The sequence below is a fragment of the Carcharhinus amblyrhynchos genome, unplaced genomic scaffold (genome assembly GCF_965287045.1).
Source record: "Carcharhinus amblyrhynchos unplaced genomic scaffold, sCarAmb.v2.hapA scaffold_961, whole genome shotgun sequence".
NCBI classification, from domain to species: Eukaryota; Metazoa; Chordata; class Chondrichthyes; order Carcharhiniformes; family Carcharhinidae; genus Carcharhinus; species Carcharhinus amblyrhynchos.
Genome location: NW_027650701.1, coordinates 5,735 through 22,684, shown reverse-complemented (window position 1 = coordinate 22,684; position 16,950 = coordinate 5,735). Strand labels below are relative to the sequence as shown.

General features: G+C 56.0%; 1 protein-coding gene across 3 annotated transcripts in view; it reads right to left on the bottom strand.

Annotated features, from left to right (window-relative positions):
- Positions 1-14,317, bottom strand: part of LOC145340369 (WD repeat-containing protein 26-like) — a 40,893-nt gene extending 26,576 nt beyond the window's left edge. Inside the window, exons 1-4 of one of the 3 annotated variants that reach the window (XM_080184827.1) lie at positions 14,259-14,317; positions 13,775-14,227; positions 3,234-3,333; positions 1,512-1,568 (exon numbers count right to left, since the gene is read on the bottom strand). In XM_080184827.1, the coding sequence (XP_080040953.1) occupies positions 1,512-1,568; positions 3,234-3,333; positions 13,775-14,227; positions 14,259-14,317 (669 nt within the window). Of the gene's footprint in view, positions 1-1,511; positions 1,569-3,233; positions 3,334-13,774 lie in introns of all 3 variants that reach the window. The other 2 variants (XM_080184826.1, XM_080184825.1) reach the window with 2 other exon arrangements.
- Between the last annotated feature and the right edge of the window lie 2,633 nt (positions 14,318-16,950).

Here is a 16,950-nt window from a genome sequence, read left to right as displayed (position 1 = left end):
AAAGGGGCCCCGCTGAGGTGAGCGCGCCACTCTGGCAGAAGCCAACAGCCTGTGGGGCACCACGGCACCCGAGCCAACAAGGTCAGACTCTTGGTGTGGACCCAGCGAGGCCCGACTGGAGGGTGACAGGGTGGCACACCGAGACAAGGCACCACACTCGCATACCTGGCTGGTGGACACCGTTGGCCCTGGTTCTCTCTCTCTTGGGGTGGACCTCAGGTTACGGTGGAGGGGCGAAAGGGGCAAGAGAACACTTACTTTTCTCTCCTTCTCCCCCCCCCCCAACACACACTAGTTCCCCCTCAAATGAGTGGAGGCGAGGTTTTAGAGGAAGGGGGTCTCCCAATGAGGGACAGTTTTGAAAAAAATTGGATTAACGTAAAGTGGGTCAGCATTTAAGCTTAAAGTTTATTTATTTGCGTCACAAATCGGCTGACATCAACACTGCAATTGCAGAATCTCTATAGTGCAGGAGGCCATTCAGCCCATCGAGTTTGCATCGACAACAATTTCACCTAGACCCTATCCCCATAACCCCACAAATTTAGCCCACTCAACTCTCTAGCCTACGCATCCCAGGACACTAAGGGACAATTTAGCATAAGCAATGCACCAAACCCCCACGGTGACAGGGAGTGTGTGCAGGCTCCACACAAATAGTGATCCAAGCTGGGACGAAGTTAATGTGAAAGTACCCTGGCTGCCACACTCTGGCGCCTGTTCAGGTACACTGAGGGCCAATTTAGCATGGCCAATCCACCTAACCTACACATCTTTGGACACTAAGGGACAATTTAGCATGGCCAATCCATCTAACCTACACATCTTTGGACACTAAGGGGCAATTTAGCATGGCCAATCCACCTAACCTGCACATCTTTGGACACTAAGGGGCAATTTAGCATGGCCAATCCACCTAACCTACACATCTTTGGACACTAAGGGACAATTTAGCATGGCCAATCCATCTAACCTACACATCTTTGGACACTAAGGGACAATTTAGCATGGCCAATCCATCTAACCTACACATCTTTGGACACTAAGGGGCAATTTAGCATGGCCAATCCACCTAACCTGCACATCTTTGGACACTAAGGGGCAATTTAGCATGGGCAATCCACCCTAACCTACACATCTTTGGACACTAAGGGGCAATTTAGCATGGTCAATCCATCTAACCTATACATCTTTGGACACTAAGGGGCAATTTAGCATGGCCAATCCACCTAACCTGCACATCTTTCAGATTTTCGAACCGTGACGCAGACACCCGAAGTGGGGGGAGAACGTGCAGACTCCACTTAGAGAGCGACCAAAGTCGGGAATCAAACCCCGGTCACTGGAGCTGAGAGGCAGCGGTGCTAACCACTGTGCCACAAGGTGCGCAGACTGCGGCTTCCACCCCACCTCCCTGCGCCGCCTCGCCATAACGCCTTGCCCACCGCCCCGTTTCCACCACCCCTCCCCCCCCCAAACCCCACATTGTCACCCCCACCCCATCTCCTTACCACGATGGCCTGAGGCAAGTGTACCAAGGATTTGAGCTCAGTGAGATCTGCTTCAGCCTAAAGAGAAAGAGAACAGCACAGTCAGCGCAGGCTGCTCCCGCTGCCCGTGGCCATGAGCTCGCTTGAGGGTGAATAAACGACGCAATACGCACAGCAAGATTCACACCTTTCCCTTCTCAGACACCAACAGAAGGTCAGAGGTCTGATTCAGCAGTGAGCACCCAAGCAGAGAATCAGCAGCAAGATGCAGGCCCCAGGCCCCCCGATTCCATTAACTCACCACTGCCCTGTCACCCCTTTCACCCAATTCCCTTTGGAGCCCTCAGCTGCAACCTGCACATTGCAGACTCCTGAACATATCTACACTGTCCCCCATCAAACACTCCCAGGACAGGTACAGCACGGGGTTAGATACAGAGTAAAGCTCCCTCTACACTGTCCCCCCATCAAACACTCCCAGGACAGGTACAGCACGGGGTTAGATACAGAGTAAAGCTCCCTCTACACTGTCCCCCCATCAAACACTCCCAGGACAGGTACAGCACGGGGTTAGATACAGAGTAAAGCTCCCTCTACACTGTCCCCCCATCAAACACTCCCAGGACAGGTACAGCACGGGGTTAGATACAGAGTAAAGCTCCCTCTACACTGTCCCCCCATCAAACACTCCCAGGACAGGTACAGCACGGGGTTACATACAGAGTAAAGCTCCCTCTACACTGTCCCCCCATCAAACACTCCCAGGACAGGTACAGCACGGGGTTAGATACAGAGTAAAGCTCCCTCTACACTGTCCCCCATCAAACACTCCCAGGACAGGTACAGCACGGGGTTAGATACAGAGTAAAGCTCCCTCTACACTGTCCCCCCATCAAACACTCCCAGGACAGGTACAGCACGGGGTTAGATACAGAGTAAAGCTCCCTCTACACTGTCCCCCCATCAAACACTCCCAGGACAGGGACAGCACGGGATTAGATACAGAGTAAAGCTCCCTCTACACTGTCCCCCATCAAACACTCCCAGGACAGGTACAGCACGGGGTTAGATACAGAGTAAAGCTCCCTCTACACTGTCCCCCCATCAAACACTCCCAGGACAGGGACAGCACGGGGTTAGATACAGAGTAAAGCTCCCTCTACACTGTCCCCCCCATCAAACACTCCCAGGACAGGGACAGCACAGGATTAGATACAGAGTAAAGCTCCCTCTACACTGTTCCCCCATCAAACACTCCCAGGACAGGTACAGCACAGGGTTAGATACAGAGTAAAGCTCCCTCTACACTGTCCCCCCATCAAACACACCCAGGACAGGTACAGCACGGGGTTAGATACAGAGTAAAGCTCCCTCTACACTGTCCCCCCCATCAAACACTCCCAGGACAGGTACAGCACGGGGTTAGATACAGAGTAAAGCTCCCTCGACACTGTCCCCCCATCAAACACTCCCAGGACAGGTACAGCACGGGGTTAGATACAGAGTAAAGCTCCCTCTACACTGTCCCCCCCATCAAACACTCCCAGGACAGGGACAGCACAGGGTTAGATACAGAGTAAAGCTCCCTCTACACGGCAGACGGGGCCCCGGGAGTGAGTGAAGAGTTGGGGGTAGGGGACTGTTTGAAAACATCGGCAACAGGACGCGAGCCTCCGAAGCGGTGCTGAACACTGTTGGGTGGGAATGAAGGGAAGGCAGCAGGCCAGTAGAAGCAGTGGTTACCTTTTCCCAGTCTCCTTCTGTCACGTGGTTCCGGAATTTGGTGGCTGACGGATGCTCCAGGCTGCATCCCGTCTCCTGCATCAGCTGTTCGACTGTTTGGCTGCACAGTAGAGGGGGAAGAACAAGTGGGTGAGTCTTGGTTTGGCAATAGAGTCACAGAGGTTTATAGCATAGAAACAAGGCCCTTCGGCCCAACTTGTCCATGTTGCTCCTTTTTTTAAAGCCACTGAGCTAATCCCAATTGCCTGCATTTGGCCCATATCCCTCTATGCCCATCGTACCCATGTAACTGTCTAAATGCTTTTTAAAGACAAAATTGTACCCATCTCTACTACTACCTCTGGCAGCTCGTTCCAAACCCTCTGTGTGAAAAAATTGCCCCTCTGGACCCTTTTGTATCTCTCCCCTCTCACCTTAAACCTACGCCGTCTAGTTTTAGATTCCCCTACCTTTGGGAAAAGATATTGACTATCTAGCTGATCTGTGCCCCTCATTATTTTACAGACCTCTATAAGATCACCCCTCTATGCTCCAGAGAGAAAAGTCCCAGTCTATCCAGCCTCTCCTTGTAACTCAATCCAACAAGTCCCAGTAGCATCCCAGTAAATCTTTTCTGCCCTCCTTCTAGTTGAAGAACAGATAATAGCGACCAGAATATTTTATTTCCCGAGGGCGGCTGCCCCCAGGCACTTACTGAGGATTTTTTTTCTTATTTATTCGTGGGACGTGGGTGTCGCTGGCTGGGCCAGCATTTATTGCCCATCCCGAGTTGCCCCTTGGAGGGGCAGTTGAGAGTCAACCCCATTGCTGTGGCTCTGGAGTCACATGTAGGCCAGACCGGGGTAAGGGCGGCAGATTTCCTTCCCTAAAGGGAACCAGGTGGGTTTTTCGTCGATTCTTAACCCCAGATTTTTTTTATTGAGTTCAAATTCCACCATCTGCCGTGGCGGGATTCGAACCCCGGGTCCCCCAGAGCATTAGCTGAGTCTCTGGATGAATAGTCTAACACCACTAGGCCATTGTTTCCCCGACATGAATCATAGAATCCCACAGTGCAGAAGGAGACCATTCGGCCCATCAAGTCCACACGGACCAGAGACATGTGGTCTCATCTCTACGTTACCCCCCACCCCCCCCGATTCAATCTGAATCAGGTAGTTAGACACCAAGAACCTATTAAATTTAAATCTGATGGTTTTGACAACCGTGAACCAACCCTATTGTGGGAAATATTGATATGTCATCATGAATATAAAAGAAAGGGGGCAGTGGGACAAAGGGTGTAGAGCAACTACATCCTAAGGGGCGGTACAGCGCCAGGGACCCTGGTTCGACTCCCGGCCTCGGGAGTCACTGTCCGTGCAGAGTCTGCACGTTCTCTCTCTGTACCAGCAACGGTTTCCACCAGATGCTCCGGCTTCCTCCTACAGTCCAAAGTTGTGCTGATTAGGTTGACTGGCCTTGGAAAATTGCCCCTTCGTGTCAGGGAAACTAGCAGAGTAAATATGTGGGGTTACGGGGATAGGGTCTGGGTGGGATTGGCACTGTAGGGATTCTAACTGCCACCTGCCAGAGGTAACAACTCAACCCGAGAGAGAGCGAGAGATATCACCATCCCGTCTTGGAAATATATCGGCCGTTCCTTCACTGCGGCTGGGGTCAAAATCCTGGAACTCCCTCCATAACAGCACTGTAGGTGTACCTACACCACACACACAGGGACTGACTGATGTCCAATCCCAATCCTGGAACTCCCTCCATAACAGCACTGTAGGTGTACCTACACCACACACACGGGGGACTGACTGATGTCCAATCCCAATCCTGGAACTCCTTCCCTAACAGCACTGTGGGTGTACCTACACAGCACGCGGTACCGCGGGTTCAAGATGGCGGATCACCCATCATCTCAAGGGGCAATGCTGGACCCAGCCAGCGAGGTCCACATCCTGTAAATGAATTTAAAAAAAGACCTGCCACTCCTCAAAACTTCTGAGGGAAAAAAGAATCCAGTCTATTCAGTCTCTCTCGATAAGACACCACATTTCAGTTCTGGTTTCTTCCTTATTAAGCATGTGTCTTTTAACAATAGACAGCAAGATGGGAGGGAGGGAGCGAGTGGTGCTGTGAAAACCCAACCAGTAATCCAGAGACCTCCAGGTGAATGCTGTGGGCAGGGACATGGGTTCAAATCCCATCTTGGCAGGTGATGGAATTTAAATTCTACAAATAAAATCTGGAATGATAAAGTTCGTCTCAGTAATGGTGACCATGACAGCTATCATTGATTGTCGGAAAAGCCCATCTGGTTCCCTTCAGGGAAGGAAATCTGCCGTCCTTACCCCGGTCTGGCCTACATGTGACTCCAGAGCCACAGCAATGTGGTTGACTCTCTCCCGAATGGCCATGCTAATTTTAACATTCGGCCCATCGAATCTGCACCGATCACAACCCTGTCCAGACCCTATTGGGAGAACGTGCAGACTCCGCACAGACAGTGAGCCCCCAAGCACCTGCACACCTTTGAACACTAAGGGGCAATTTAGCATGGCCAATCCACCTAACCTACACATCTTTGGACACTAAGGGGCAATTTAGCATGGCCAATCCACCTAACCTACACATCTTTTGGAATGTGGGAGGAAACTGGAGCATCTGGAGGAAACCCACGAACTCCCCATTTCCAACTCACTCAGCTCTCTCTATTATTCTCTATCCATACAATGGCTTGCCTTTAAGCGCAGGCAAGTTGTTGCGGAGAGGCAAAGACTGTTCAGTGGACTGACTCACGACAGAGATAGGTGTGGGCTCCTGGCTCAATGCACCAAGTCACTGAATGTCTGCTGCAAAGGTTATTCAAACTATAAACGTCAAAGTTTTATAGAATTCAGTTCAATAGAATTGAAAAGCGGAGGTTACGTTGAGCTTGGTTAGCCGACACTCGGAAAGCTTGCTTTCTTTCATAACGTCTTCTGCAAAGGCCCCCTCGTATTTCCCTTGAGCTGAGAATGATAGAATCCCTACAGTGCAGGGTGTCATTCAGCCCACTGAGCCTGTACCAACGCTCTGAAAGAGTATCCCAATCCCCCTCACAATTTAGCATGGCCAATCCACCTAACCCGCACATCTTTGGACACTAAGGGGCAATTTAGCATGGCCAATCCAACTAACCCGCACATCTTTGGACACTAAGGGGCAATTTAGCATGGCCAATCCACCTAACCCGCACATCTTTGGACACTAAGGGACAATTTAGCATGGCCAATCCAACTAACCCGCACATCTTTGGACACTAAGGGGCAATTTAGCATGGCCAATCCACCTAACCCGCACATCTTTGGACACTAAGGGGCAATTGAGCATGGCCAATCCACCTAATTTACACATCTTTGGAGTGTGGGAAGAATCCTCCAGACAGACAGTGACCGAAGGCTGGAATTGAACCCGGGTCCCTGGCGCTGTGAGGCAGCAGTGTTAACCGCCGTGCCCAAGGAGCGTCTCACTCTGCGGCTGCGTATTGTTGTGTCGTTCTGCGGCTGGGAGTGTGTTGTGTGGGGGGGGGGGGGGGGGCGGTGGCTGCATGAGCGATACGGGAGGACTATGGCACCTTACGGCCCCCGGTTTGTGCGTAATTTTGTGGTTTGCACATGCCTGGAGCGTGCAGGCGTTCTCTCTCTTGCTCTCCCTTTAAGGCTAAATAAGTTACGCAGCTGAGTAATGTTGTACAAGTGACTGAACATTTTGTTTGCGGGGTGGTAATATTGCTCGCGTCGGGCTGCCTCTCTGCGCCAAACGGTGCCAGAATAACACAGGTTGCTCCTAAACCGTTCGGCCATATTCAGTCTGAACAGCTGTCAGTGTCAGCAGTGAGTGGAACGTGCGATTTAACAGGGTCAGTGTTACAGAACCACCCCCCCCCTCCCCACTGCCCTCAAAGGCTTGATGGGCAAATCCTAATCAACGCGTGGCAGCAGACACCCCCCGTGTGTGAGAATTAATAAGCGCTTGCTGCCATATGCTCGCTCCAACTGTTCCCTCCGCTCGGGGAGCTTTGGAGCAGTGAGACGTAATCCATGGAGGCTGTCTCCGAGTGCCTGGAGATGCTTTTGGGAAACAGGACGGCGTCTCCCAGGCTGTGTGTGTGTGTGTGTGTGTGTGTGTGTGTGTGTGTGGAAGGAGGGGAAAGTGGGGTGTGGGGGGAGGAGCAGGCTGCTCATTGCCAGATGGGGGTTGGAAGCTCTGCCCCAGCACCCCCCCCCCCCCCCCGGAAGTTGGATGTGGTGGGGTGTTGGAATTTTGGAAACAAATTTAAACGCAAGGGGCTAAAACGTTTCCACTGCTCTCTCCCGGGCGTCAGGGGCAGTTATAGATGCCACGACTGCCTGAACGGCGAACACACAAATTGGAGATTTGTACATGTCTTGGGACAGCCGCCTGTGAGGAGTTTGCATATTCTCCCCGTGTTCTGCCTGGGTTTCCTCCCACACTCCTAGATGTGCAGGTTAGGTGGATTGGCCAGGCTAAATTGCCCCTTGGTGTCCAAAGATCATAGAATCCTTACCATGCAGGAGGCCATTCAGCCCATCGCATCTGTACCAATCCCACCCAGACCCTATCCCCGTAACCCCTCATATTCACCCAGATAATCCCTCTAACCTGCACATCTTTGGACACTAAGGGACAATTTAGCATGGCCAATCCACCTAACCTACACATCTTTGGACACTAAGGGACAATTTAGCATGGCCAATCCACCTAACCTACACATCTTTGGACACTAAGGGGCAATTTAGCATGGCCAATCCACCTAACTTACACAGCTTTGGACTGGAAACTCGAGCACCCGGAGGAAACCCATGCAGACATGGGAAGAACGTGCAAATTCCACAAAGACAATGACCCAAGTAGGGATTTGCACCCGGGTCCCTGGCGCTGTGAGGCAGCAGTGCTAACCCACTGTGATATGCAGGTCAGGTGGATTGGCCACGCTAAATTGTCCCTTAGCATCAGGGAATTAATCGGGTAAATACACGGGGATAGGGACTGGGTGGGATTGTTGTTGCTGCAGGCTTGATGGCCACTTTCTGCACTGTGGTGATACTATGATAGTGTCACTCAGGTAGCCGCACCCACAACCACCAAGTGACACATAAACACAGCCACAAGAGCGACAGACCCTCCCCCACCCTCCTCGGAGCGCTGCACCCCAACCCTCGCAGAGTATTACACCCGCAGAGAGAGAGAGAGAGACACAAACACAGCCCCCTCCCCCTTACGGTGCCACACAACCTCACCGGCACCTATTCTTGCAGCAACGACTGGCTGATATTTACCGTTTAAATCAACGATTTACCGTCCTGTGACTGGTTCATCATACGTACACACACACACGCAGAGTCCATCCCCCCACCTTACCCCCCCGGCAGGAATGGATAACGCAGGTTGCTGAAAGCTGGACTATTCACCTCTCAAGTTAGACACTGCAAAACAGGAATGGGGCAAAAGTCTAACCAGTTGCGACAAACACAGAGGTGGCTTGAACACCAGTCACAATGGGCAGGGTGGCACAGACACTCACCCACTGTCTGGGTGAAGAGCTTTCTCCACATCTCAATCGTAAAAGGTTTACCCCCTTATCCTCAGACTGTGACCCCTGGTTCTGGACACCCCCATCATCGGGGGCATCCTTCTTGCAGGTTAGGTGGATTGGCCATGCTAAATTACCCCTTAGTGTCCAAAGATGTGCAGGTTAGGTGGATTGGCCATGCTAAATTACCCCTTAGTGTCCAAAGATGTGTAGGTTAGGTGGATTGGCCATGCTAAATTGCCCCTTAGTGTCCAAAGATGTGTAGGTTAGGTGGATTGGCCATGCTAAATTGCCCCTTAGTGTCCAAAGATGTGTAGGTTAGGTGGATTGGCCATGCTAAATTACCCCTTAGTGTCCAAAGATGTGTAGGTTAGGTGGATTGGCCATGCTAAATTGCCCCTTAGTGTCCAAAGATGTGCAGGTTAGGTGGATTGGCCATGCTAAATTGCCCCTTAGTGTCCAAAGATGTGCAGGTTAGGTGGATTGGCCATGCTAAATTGCCCCTTGGGATCAGGAGGACGAGCAGGGTAAATACGTGAGGTTCCAGGCGGGTATAGGGCTCGAGTGGGGTTGTTGCCAGCGGGCCTGACAGGCTAAATGGCCTCCTACAGCACTGTGGGAATTTTATGATTCTGAATGGCAATCGCCAAGAGTCAAACCCAAACATGTGGTGTATTGGGGCCTCACTTACGCAGGCCTTGCTTCCACCATGTTCCGAAGGCCAGAGCCCATATTCTAGGCCGCTGCTCCGGTGCCCCACACCACTGGAGGGTGCCCTCCTTTAGAGGCCTTGTCTGCCCACTTCTGTGGACATGAAGTGCCCCATGGCTCCAAATGGGGAGGGACGGATAATTTAAACGGAGAGTTTTTATTCAGGGAAGGGGAGAAAACATTTCAATGGGCAGGGTCAGGTACGGCAGGACAAACCCGAGGGGCTGAATGGCCTCCTCTTGTGCCAACCGGTTGTACTCGTTAGAGTTTAGAAGAATGAGGGGAGATCTCGTTGAGACGTATAAGATGATGAATGGGATGGATAGGATAGAGGTGGAGAGACTCTTCCTGCTCAGAAAGGACAGTAGGACTAGGGGGCACAGCCTCAAGATAAAGGGGGAGCGGTTTAGAACGGAGTTGAGGAGGAACTTCTTCACTCAAAGGGTGGTGAATCTTTGGAATTCTCTGCCCGTTGAAGTGGTGGAGGCTGCCTCGCTAAATATTTTTAAGACGCGGGTTGATGGGTTTTTGATAAGAGAGGGGATTAAGGGTTATGGGGAGAGGGCGGGAATGTGGAACTGAGCCACGACAGATCAGCCATGATCTTATTGAATGGTGGGGCAGGCTCGAAGGCCTACTCCTGCTCCTGTTTCTTATGTTCTTAAAATTGGGGAGCGGTGGCCTCGAGGTATTATCACCAGACTATTACTCCAGAAACTCAGCTAATGTTCTGGGGGACCTGGGTTCAAATCCCACCACAGCAGATGGTGGAATTTGAATTCAGTAAAAAATATCTGGGATTAAGAATCTACTGATGACCCATTGTGGGAAAAACCCATCCGGTTCCCTTTAGGGAAGGAAATCTGCCGTCCTTACCCCGGTCTGGCCTACATGTGACTCCAGAGCCACAGTGATGCGCTTGACTCTTAGCTGCAAGGGTAACTAGGGATGGGTAATAAATGCTGACCCAGCTAGCGATGCCCGTGTCCCACAAATGATTCAATAATCTGAAGGAAGTGTCGAGGAATTCATAAAGGTGAGAAATGGACGGGGCTTTCTGGCTGAGCTCGTCCCAAAACTAGAAAATCCCAGCTGATGTAAACAGACCTTTCCATGGCCCGGGACGCAATTGAAACTGATAAACACAAAGCCCACCAGGGCAGTGACTTCCTCTGGGGAGCCAACACTGGGTTAAAGAGCATTAACCCAGCCAGGCCCCATGTTCACTGACGTCACGGAGCGACAGGAGCAGACGAGTCGAGGCACTCAAAGCGGCAGACGGCCGGGAGTGAGCCAGCTACAAAGATCAGATGGGGACACCGTGAACAGCCTCTGATTAAACGTTTCCCTCAGCAACTGACTTACTGTCTGCACAAACACTAGCTCTGCTCTGTCACAGCTCTGTGCTTGGCCCTGGTTCAACCCTCGCGGCAGGAGTGGGGAGGGAGTGCCGCCGTGGTGTCGGTGGGGAGGGCAGCACTGAGGGAGTGCCGCCGTGGTGTCGGTGGGGAGGGCAGCACCGAGGGAGTGCCGCCGTGGTGTCGGTGGGGAGGGCAGCACCGAGGGAGTGCCGCCGTGGTGTCGGTGGGGAGGGCAGCACCGAGGGAGTGCCGCCGTGGTGTCGGTGGGGAGGGCAGCACTGAGGGAGTGCCGCCGTGGTGTCGGTGGGGAGGGCAGCACTGAGGGAGTGCCGCCGTGGTGTCGGTGGGGAGGGCAGCACCGAGGGAGTGCCGCCGTGGTGTCGGTGGGGAGGGCAGCACCGAGGGAGTGCCGCCGTGGTGTCGGTGGGGAGGGCAGCACCGAGGGAGTGCCGCCGTGGTGTCGGTGGGGAGGGCAGCACCGAGGGAGTGCCGCCGTGGTGTCGGTGGGGAGGGCAGCACCGAGGGAGTGCCGCCGTGGTGTCGGTGGGGAGGGCAGCACCGAGGGAGTGCCGCCGTGGTGTCGGTGGGGAGGGCAGCACCGAGGGAGTGCCGCCGTGGTGTCAGTGGGGAGGGCAGCACCGACGGAGTGCTGCCGTGGTGTCGGTGGGGAGGGCAGCACCGAGGGAGTGCCGCCGTGGTGTCGGTGGGGAGGGCAGCACCGAGGGAGTGCCGCCGTGGTGTCGGTGGGGAGGGCAGCACCGAGGGAGTGCCGCCGTGGTGTCGGTGGGGAGGGCAGCACCGAGGGAGTGCCGCCGTGGTGAGGGTGGGGAGGGCAGCACCGAGGGAGTGCTGCCGTGGTGAGGGTGGGGAGGGCAGCACTGAGGGAGTGCCGCTGTGGTGTCGGGGGGGAGGAGGGCAGCACCGAGGGAGTGCCGCTGTGGTGAGGGCAGCACTGAGGCAGCGTTGAGGTCGGGGGAGGAGGGGTGGGCAGTGTTGACAGAGGGAGGGGCAGCGCCGCAGAACACTGGGCAGGAGCAGGGCTGTACTGAAATATTATTACCCACTGATATTGCCAGAAGGGAATATCTGATGGTCCCCGCTCTGTGCCACAAGCTGGCTTGCACCATTCCCACTTTCTGACAGCAACCCCCGTCGCTTCCCTCAAAGCACCGTGTATTCCGAAGGTGAGGCAGGCGCTACAGCAATGCAAGTCTTACGAAAGGCTTCCTGCCCCCAGGGCAGAGCTCACAGACTGACGGTGACAGCCACCGACAGAACCCAGCCGACAATGTGACTCCTGTCCGGCAAGACCAGCCTGGCAAAGAAACCTTTCTGGATTTGACGGGGCAGACACTGGGGCGAGGGAGACGGGGAGTCCCGGAGAGCGTCCCGGACAGGGGACTGATAACACGGCCGAAGGAGATGGACTTGAGGAGAGTTCATAGAGGAGAGCGGGAGACAGAGGGGACGAAAGGGAGGGACCTGCAGGTCCAGGCAGGGCCATCACTGGTGCTGGAGGCCAGACAAGGTGCCCAAAACCAGACGCAAGGGAGGTGTAACAGCGCACCCAGTCACCCCAAAAAACAGGGCATTGTTGCCTGTAATTACTAACTAACAGAGAATTAAAACGCTAACTGCCCCAGAGATAAGAGGAGTATAATAGCATCAGCGAGACGCAACCCCGACTCCCGCATACAGAGAGGGGGGGAGAGACAGTCCCAACTCCCCCCGTACAGAGAGAGGGGGGAGACACGGCGTTGACTCCCCCCCCTGTACAGAGACGGGGGGAGACACAGCCTCGACTCCCCCTGTACAGAGAGACAGAGGGGAGGTCACAGCCCAAACCTTTGTGTACAAATGTACGGATAAACTTCACAGAGCCTCAGAACAGAGTCCAAAGGGGATGACCAAGCGCAAACACCAAAACGTACAGTGTGACCAAAACCCAAACAAGCCTCCGCAATGGAGTAAATACAAACCCAGACTACTAAATAAAGGGAAATCCCAGAAACCTCCCCCAACAAACAGGACCGCCGGCAGACCCTCCCCCCGATAAACAGGACCGCTGACAGAGACCCCCCTCCCCAAGACAAACAGGACCGCTGACAGAGAGACCCCCCCCCCCGCAAGACAAACAGGACCACCGACAGAGAGAACCCCCCCTCGACAAACAGGTCCACCAGCACAGATCCCCTCCCCCAATAAACAGGGCCACCGGCAGAGAGAATCCCCCCCGACAAACAGGACCACCGAGAGAGACCCCCCCCACCCCGACAAACAGGACTGCCGGCAGACCCTCCCCACCAGATGGGGGGGACAACCCAGTATTCACACACAAGGGGGAATTACACACAATCATATCATTCATGGACAAATGCAACAGATGCACCCCCCCCAATATAAACTGGGATCCTGCAAATATCCCAAAATACACAGGAGGACCCCACAGAAACCCCCCCCCCCCCAGAATGCAGAGTACAAGGGAAGATCCCAGACTCCTAGAATACAAGGGAAGATCCCAGACTCCTAGAATACAAGGGAAGATCCCAGACTCCTAGAATACAAGGGAAGATCCCAGACTCCTAGAATACAAGGGAAGATCCCAGACTCCTAGAATACAAGGGAAGATCCCAGACTCCTAGAGGACCCCACACAGAATGCACAGGAGGATTCCACACAGACTCCCCCCCCTGCAGAATGCACAGGAGTACCCCACAAACTACAAAGAAAGATCCCAGAGTACAAAGGAAGATCCCAGAGTACAAAGGAAGATCCCGGACTCCCAGAGTACAAAGGAAGATCCCACAGACACCCGAATACAAAGGAAGATCCCAGACTCCAGAGTACAAAGGAAGATCCCAGACCATCCCCAGTTTACCCACTTGAAGCCGAGGCCCCGCAGGTGCTGGCCGATCAGCCGGATCACGTCCTCGTCGGCCCGGGACAGGCGCTTCTTCTTGCGGCCGGTGTTGGCGGTGGCCGGGTGGCTGTCGGTGGTGCCGGCCTCCGGTTCCAGGCCGGGCCCGGGGCCGCTGTGGGGCAGCTGCCCGTTGGCGGCCAGGCTGAGGGGTTGCTGGGCTCCGTTGGTGCTGGGGGCCGGGGCGGGCTGCTGCTGCTGCTGCATGGCGGAGGCGGAGGCTGCGGGCGGCGGGTCGGCGGGCGAGCGGCGCTGTCGGCGGCGGCGGCGGTGATGGTGGTGGTGGTGGTGGCGGCGGGGGAGCCCGGGCCCTGCGGCCCACACTCGCTGCTTCTTCCTGGGCGGAGGGCTCGGCAGCGGCGGAGACGCTCCACCGGGCTCCGAGTCCGACGATGAGGCCAGAGTGCTGCGTTGGCGGCTTGGGGCGGGAGGGCAACGGAGCTCGGGGCCTGGCGCTGAGGAGAGGCCGCGGTCCCGGACTGGGCCCCGGCTCTGCGTCTGGCGTCATCCAAACAACGCGTCTGCGTCATCGCGCCGCGCACGCCACGCCCCCCCGAAGACGGGAAGGCCACGCCCCACGCCGCGGGTCCCCGCCCCCGCCGCCGAAGCCAACACGCCCTCATCCGCTCACCACGCCCCCTAACTGCTAGTCCCGCCTCCTACAGGAAGCCCCTCCCTCGCTTCCTTGGATAGACGTTGCCACATGAGGCTAGTCACGCCCTCATGGGCTGACCACGCCCCCTAACTGGTAGTCCCGCCTCCTACTGGAAAACTCTCCCCCTCCCCCGCTATCGCTGCCACCAAAAGGAGGCTGGATCCGCCCTCAGATGACGACCACGCCCCCTAACTGCTAGACCCCGCCCCCTAGAGGAGAGCCTCGCCGCACCCGCCACCACCGACAGGCACTGCCACGATCATAAGCTGGACACGCCCTCAGTGGCTGACCACGCCCCCCAACACCTAGAACCGCCCCCTGAAGGGAAGCCACGCCTCTCAGAGCGAAGCCGCGCCCGCGCCAGTGGAGGTCGCGCCCCTCGCGGCGCAGCTCCCCCCGCCACCACCCACCTCACCGGCTGACCACGCCCCCTACCTGCTAACTCCCGCCCCCTGAAGAAGCCACGCCCTCTAGCGGATGGGCCGCCCCTCAGAGCTCGGCTCCACCCTCATCACAAGCAGGCGACTCCAACACAGGTTGGTCCCGCCCCCCAATAGACTAGCCACGCCCTCGACAGCCAGAGCACGCCCATTACATTTCGGCCCCGCCCCCCCGCCGCTGGCCCGAACTGTCACCAAGACTCGCTCCCACCACAGACAGCTTTCGGCCCCCTGAACTGGCCACACCCTCATAGCCTGGCACGCCCCCTAGAAGTAAACCACGCCCCTCACCAGGCGGATCCGCCCCATCCCCGCCGCGGACAGGAACGTAGGTTGGCCAGCCCCCATAGGCTGGCCACGCCCCCCAGAACATGGTCACGCCCCCTGCAGCTGACAGCACCGCACCTCGCAGCGCGGCTCCGCCCCCTGGAGCCTCCACCAACCTTGACAGACCAAGGCCCTATTGCTAGAGCCCCGCCCCCCACATCTAGGCCACGCCCATTACAACCCGGCCCGGCCCCCAACCACACAACACAAGCAGGCACCGCCGTCGACACGACCTGTCCCCGCCCCCCACAGTCTGGCCGCGCCCCCATAGTCTGGACACGCCCCGGGTGCCCCGCCCAGGGATCACGCCCCCTCATGGATTGGCCACGCCCCTCCGGGAATAGCTCCGCCCCTCACACTAAACGCACATGCCCCATGACGTCACGGACGATCGTTACTGCCCTGACGTCATGAGGCCCGCCCACACAGCAGAGAGGTTGCTATGGAAACTGGCTCCATCTCTCCCGCTACCTCTGAGGTAACCTGAAACACAAACCCCCCCTTCCCGAAACACAAACCCCTCCTTCCCGAAACACAAACCCCTCCTTCCCGAAACACAAACCCCTCCTTCCCGAAACACAGACCCCCCCTTCCCGAAACACAGACCCCCCCTTCCCGAAACACAGACCCCCCCTTCCCGAAACACAAACCCCCCCTTCCCGAAACACAAACCCCTCCTTCCCGAAACACAAACCCCTCCTTCCCGAAACACAAACCCCTCCTTCCCGAAACACAGACCCCCCTTCCCGAAACACAAACCCCCCCTTCCCGAAACACAGACCCTCCTTCCCGAAACACAGACCCCTCCTTCCCGAAACACAGACCCCCCCTTCCCGAAACACAGACCCCCCCTTCCCGAAACACAAACCCCTCCTTCCCGAAACACAAACCCCCCCTTCCCGAAACACAAACCCCCCCCTTCCCGAAACACAAACCCCTCCTTCCCGAAACACAAACCCCTCCTTCCCGAAACACAAACCCCCCCTTCCCGAAACACAAACCCCTCCTTCCCGAAACACAAACCCCTCCTTCCCGAAACACAAACCCCCCTTCCCGAAACACAAACCCCCCCTTCCCGAAACACAAACCCCTCCTTCCCGAAACACAAACCCCCCCTTCCCGAAACACAAACCCCCCCCTTCCCGAAACACAAACCCCCCTTCCCGAAACACAAACCCCTCCTTCCCGAAACACAAACCCCTCCTTCCCGAAACACAAACCCCTCCTTCCCGAAACACAAACCCCTCCTTCCCGAAACACAAACCCCTCCTTCCCGAAACACAAACCCCCCTTCCCGAAACACAAACCCCCCCTTCCCGAAACACAAACCCCCCTTCCCGAAACGCAAACCCCTCCTTCCCGAAACGCAAACCCCTCCTTCCCGAAACACAAACCCCTCCTTCCCCCTTCCCGAGACGCAAACCCCTCCTTCCCCCCTCCCCGAGACGCGAACCCCTCCTTCCCCCCTCCCCGAGACGCGAACCCCTACTTCCCCCCTCCCCGAGACGCGAACCCCTCCTTCCCCCCTCCCCGAGACGCGAACCCCTCCTTCCCCCCTCCCCGAGACGCGAACCCCTCCTTCCCCCCTCCCCGAGACGCGAACCCCTCCTTCCCCCCTCCCCGAGACGCGAACCCCTCCATCCCCCCTCCCCGAGACGCGAGCCCCTCCATCCCCCCTCCCCGAGACGCGAACCCCTCCTTCCCCCCTCCCCGAGACGC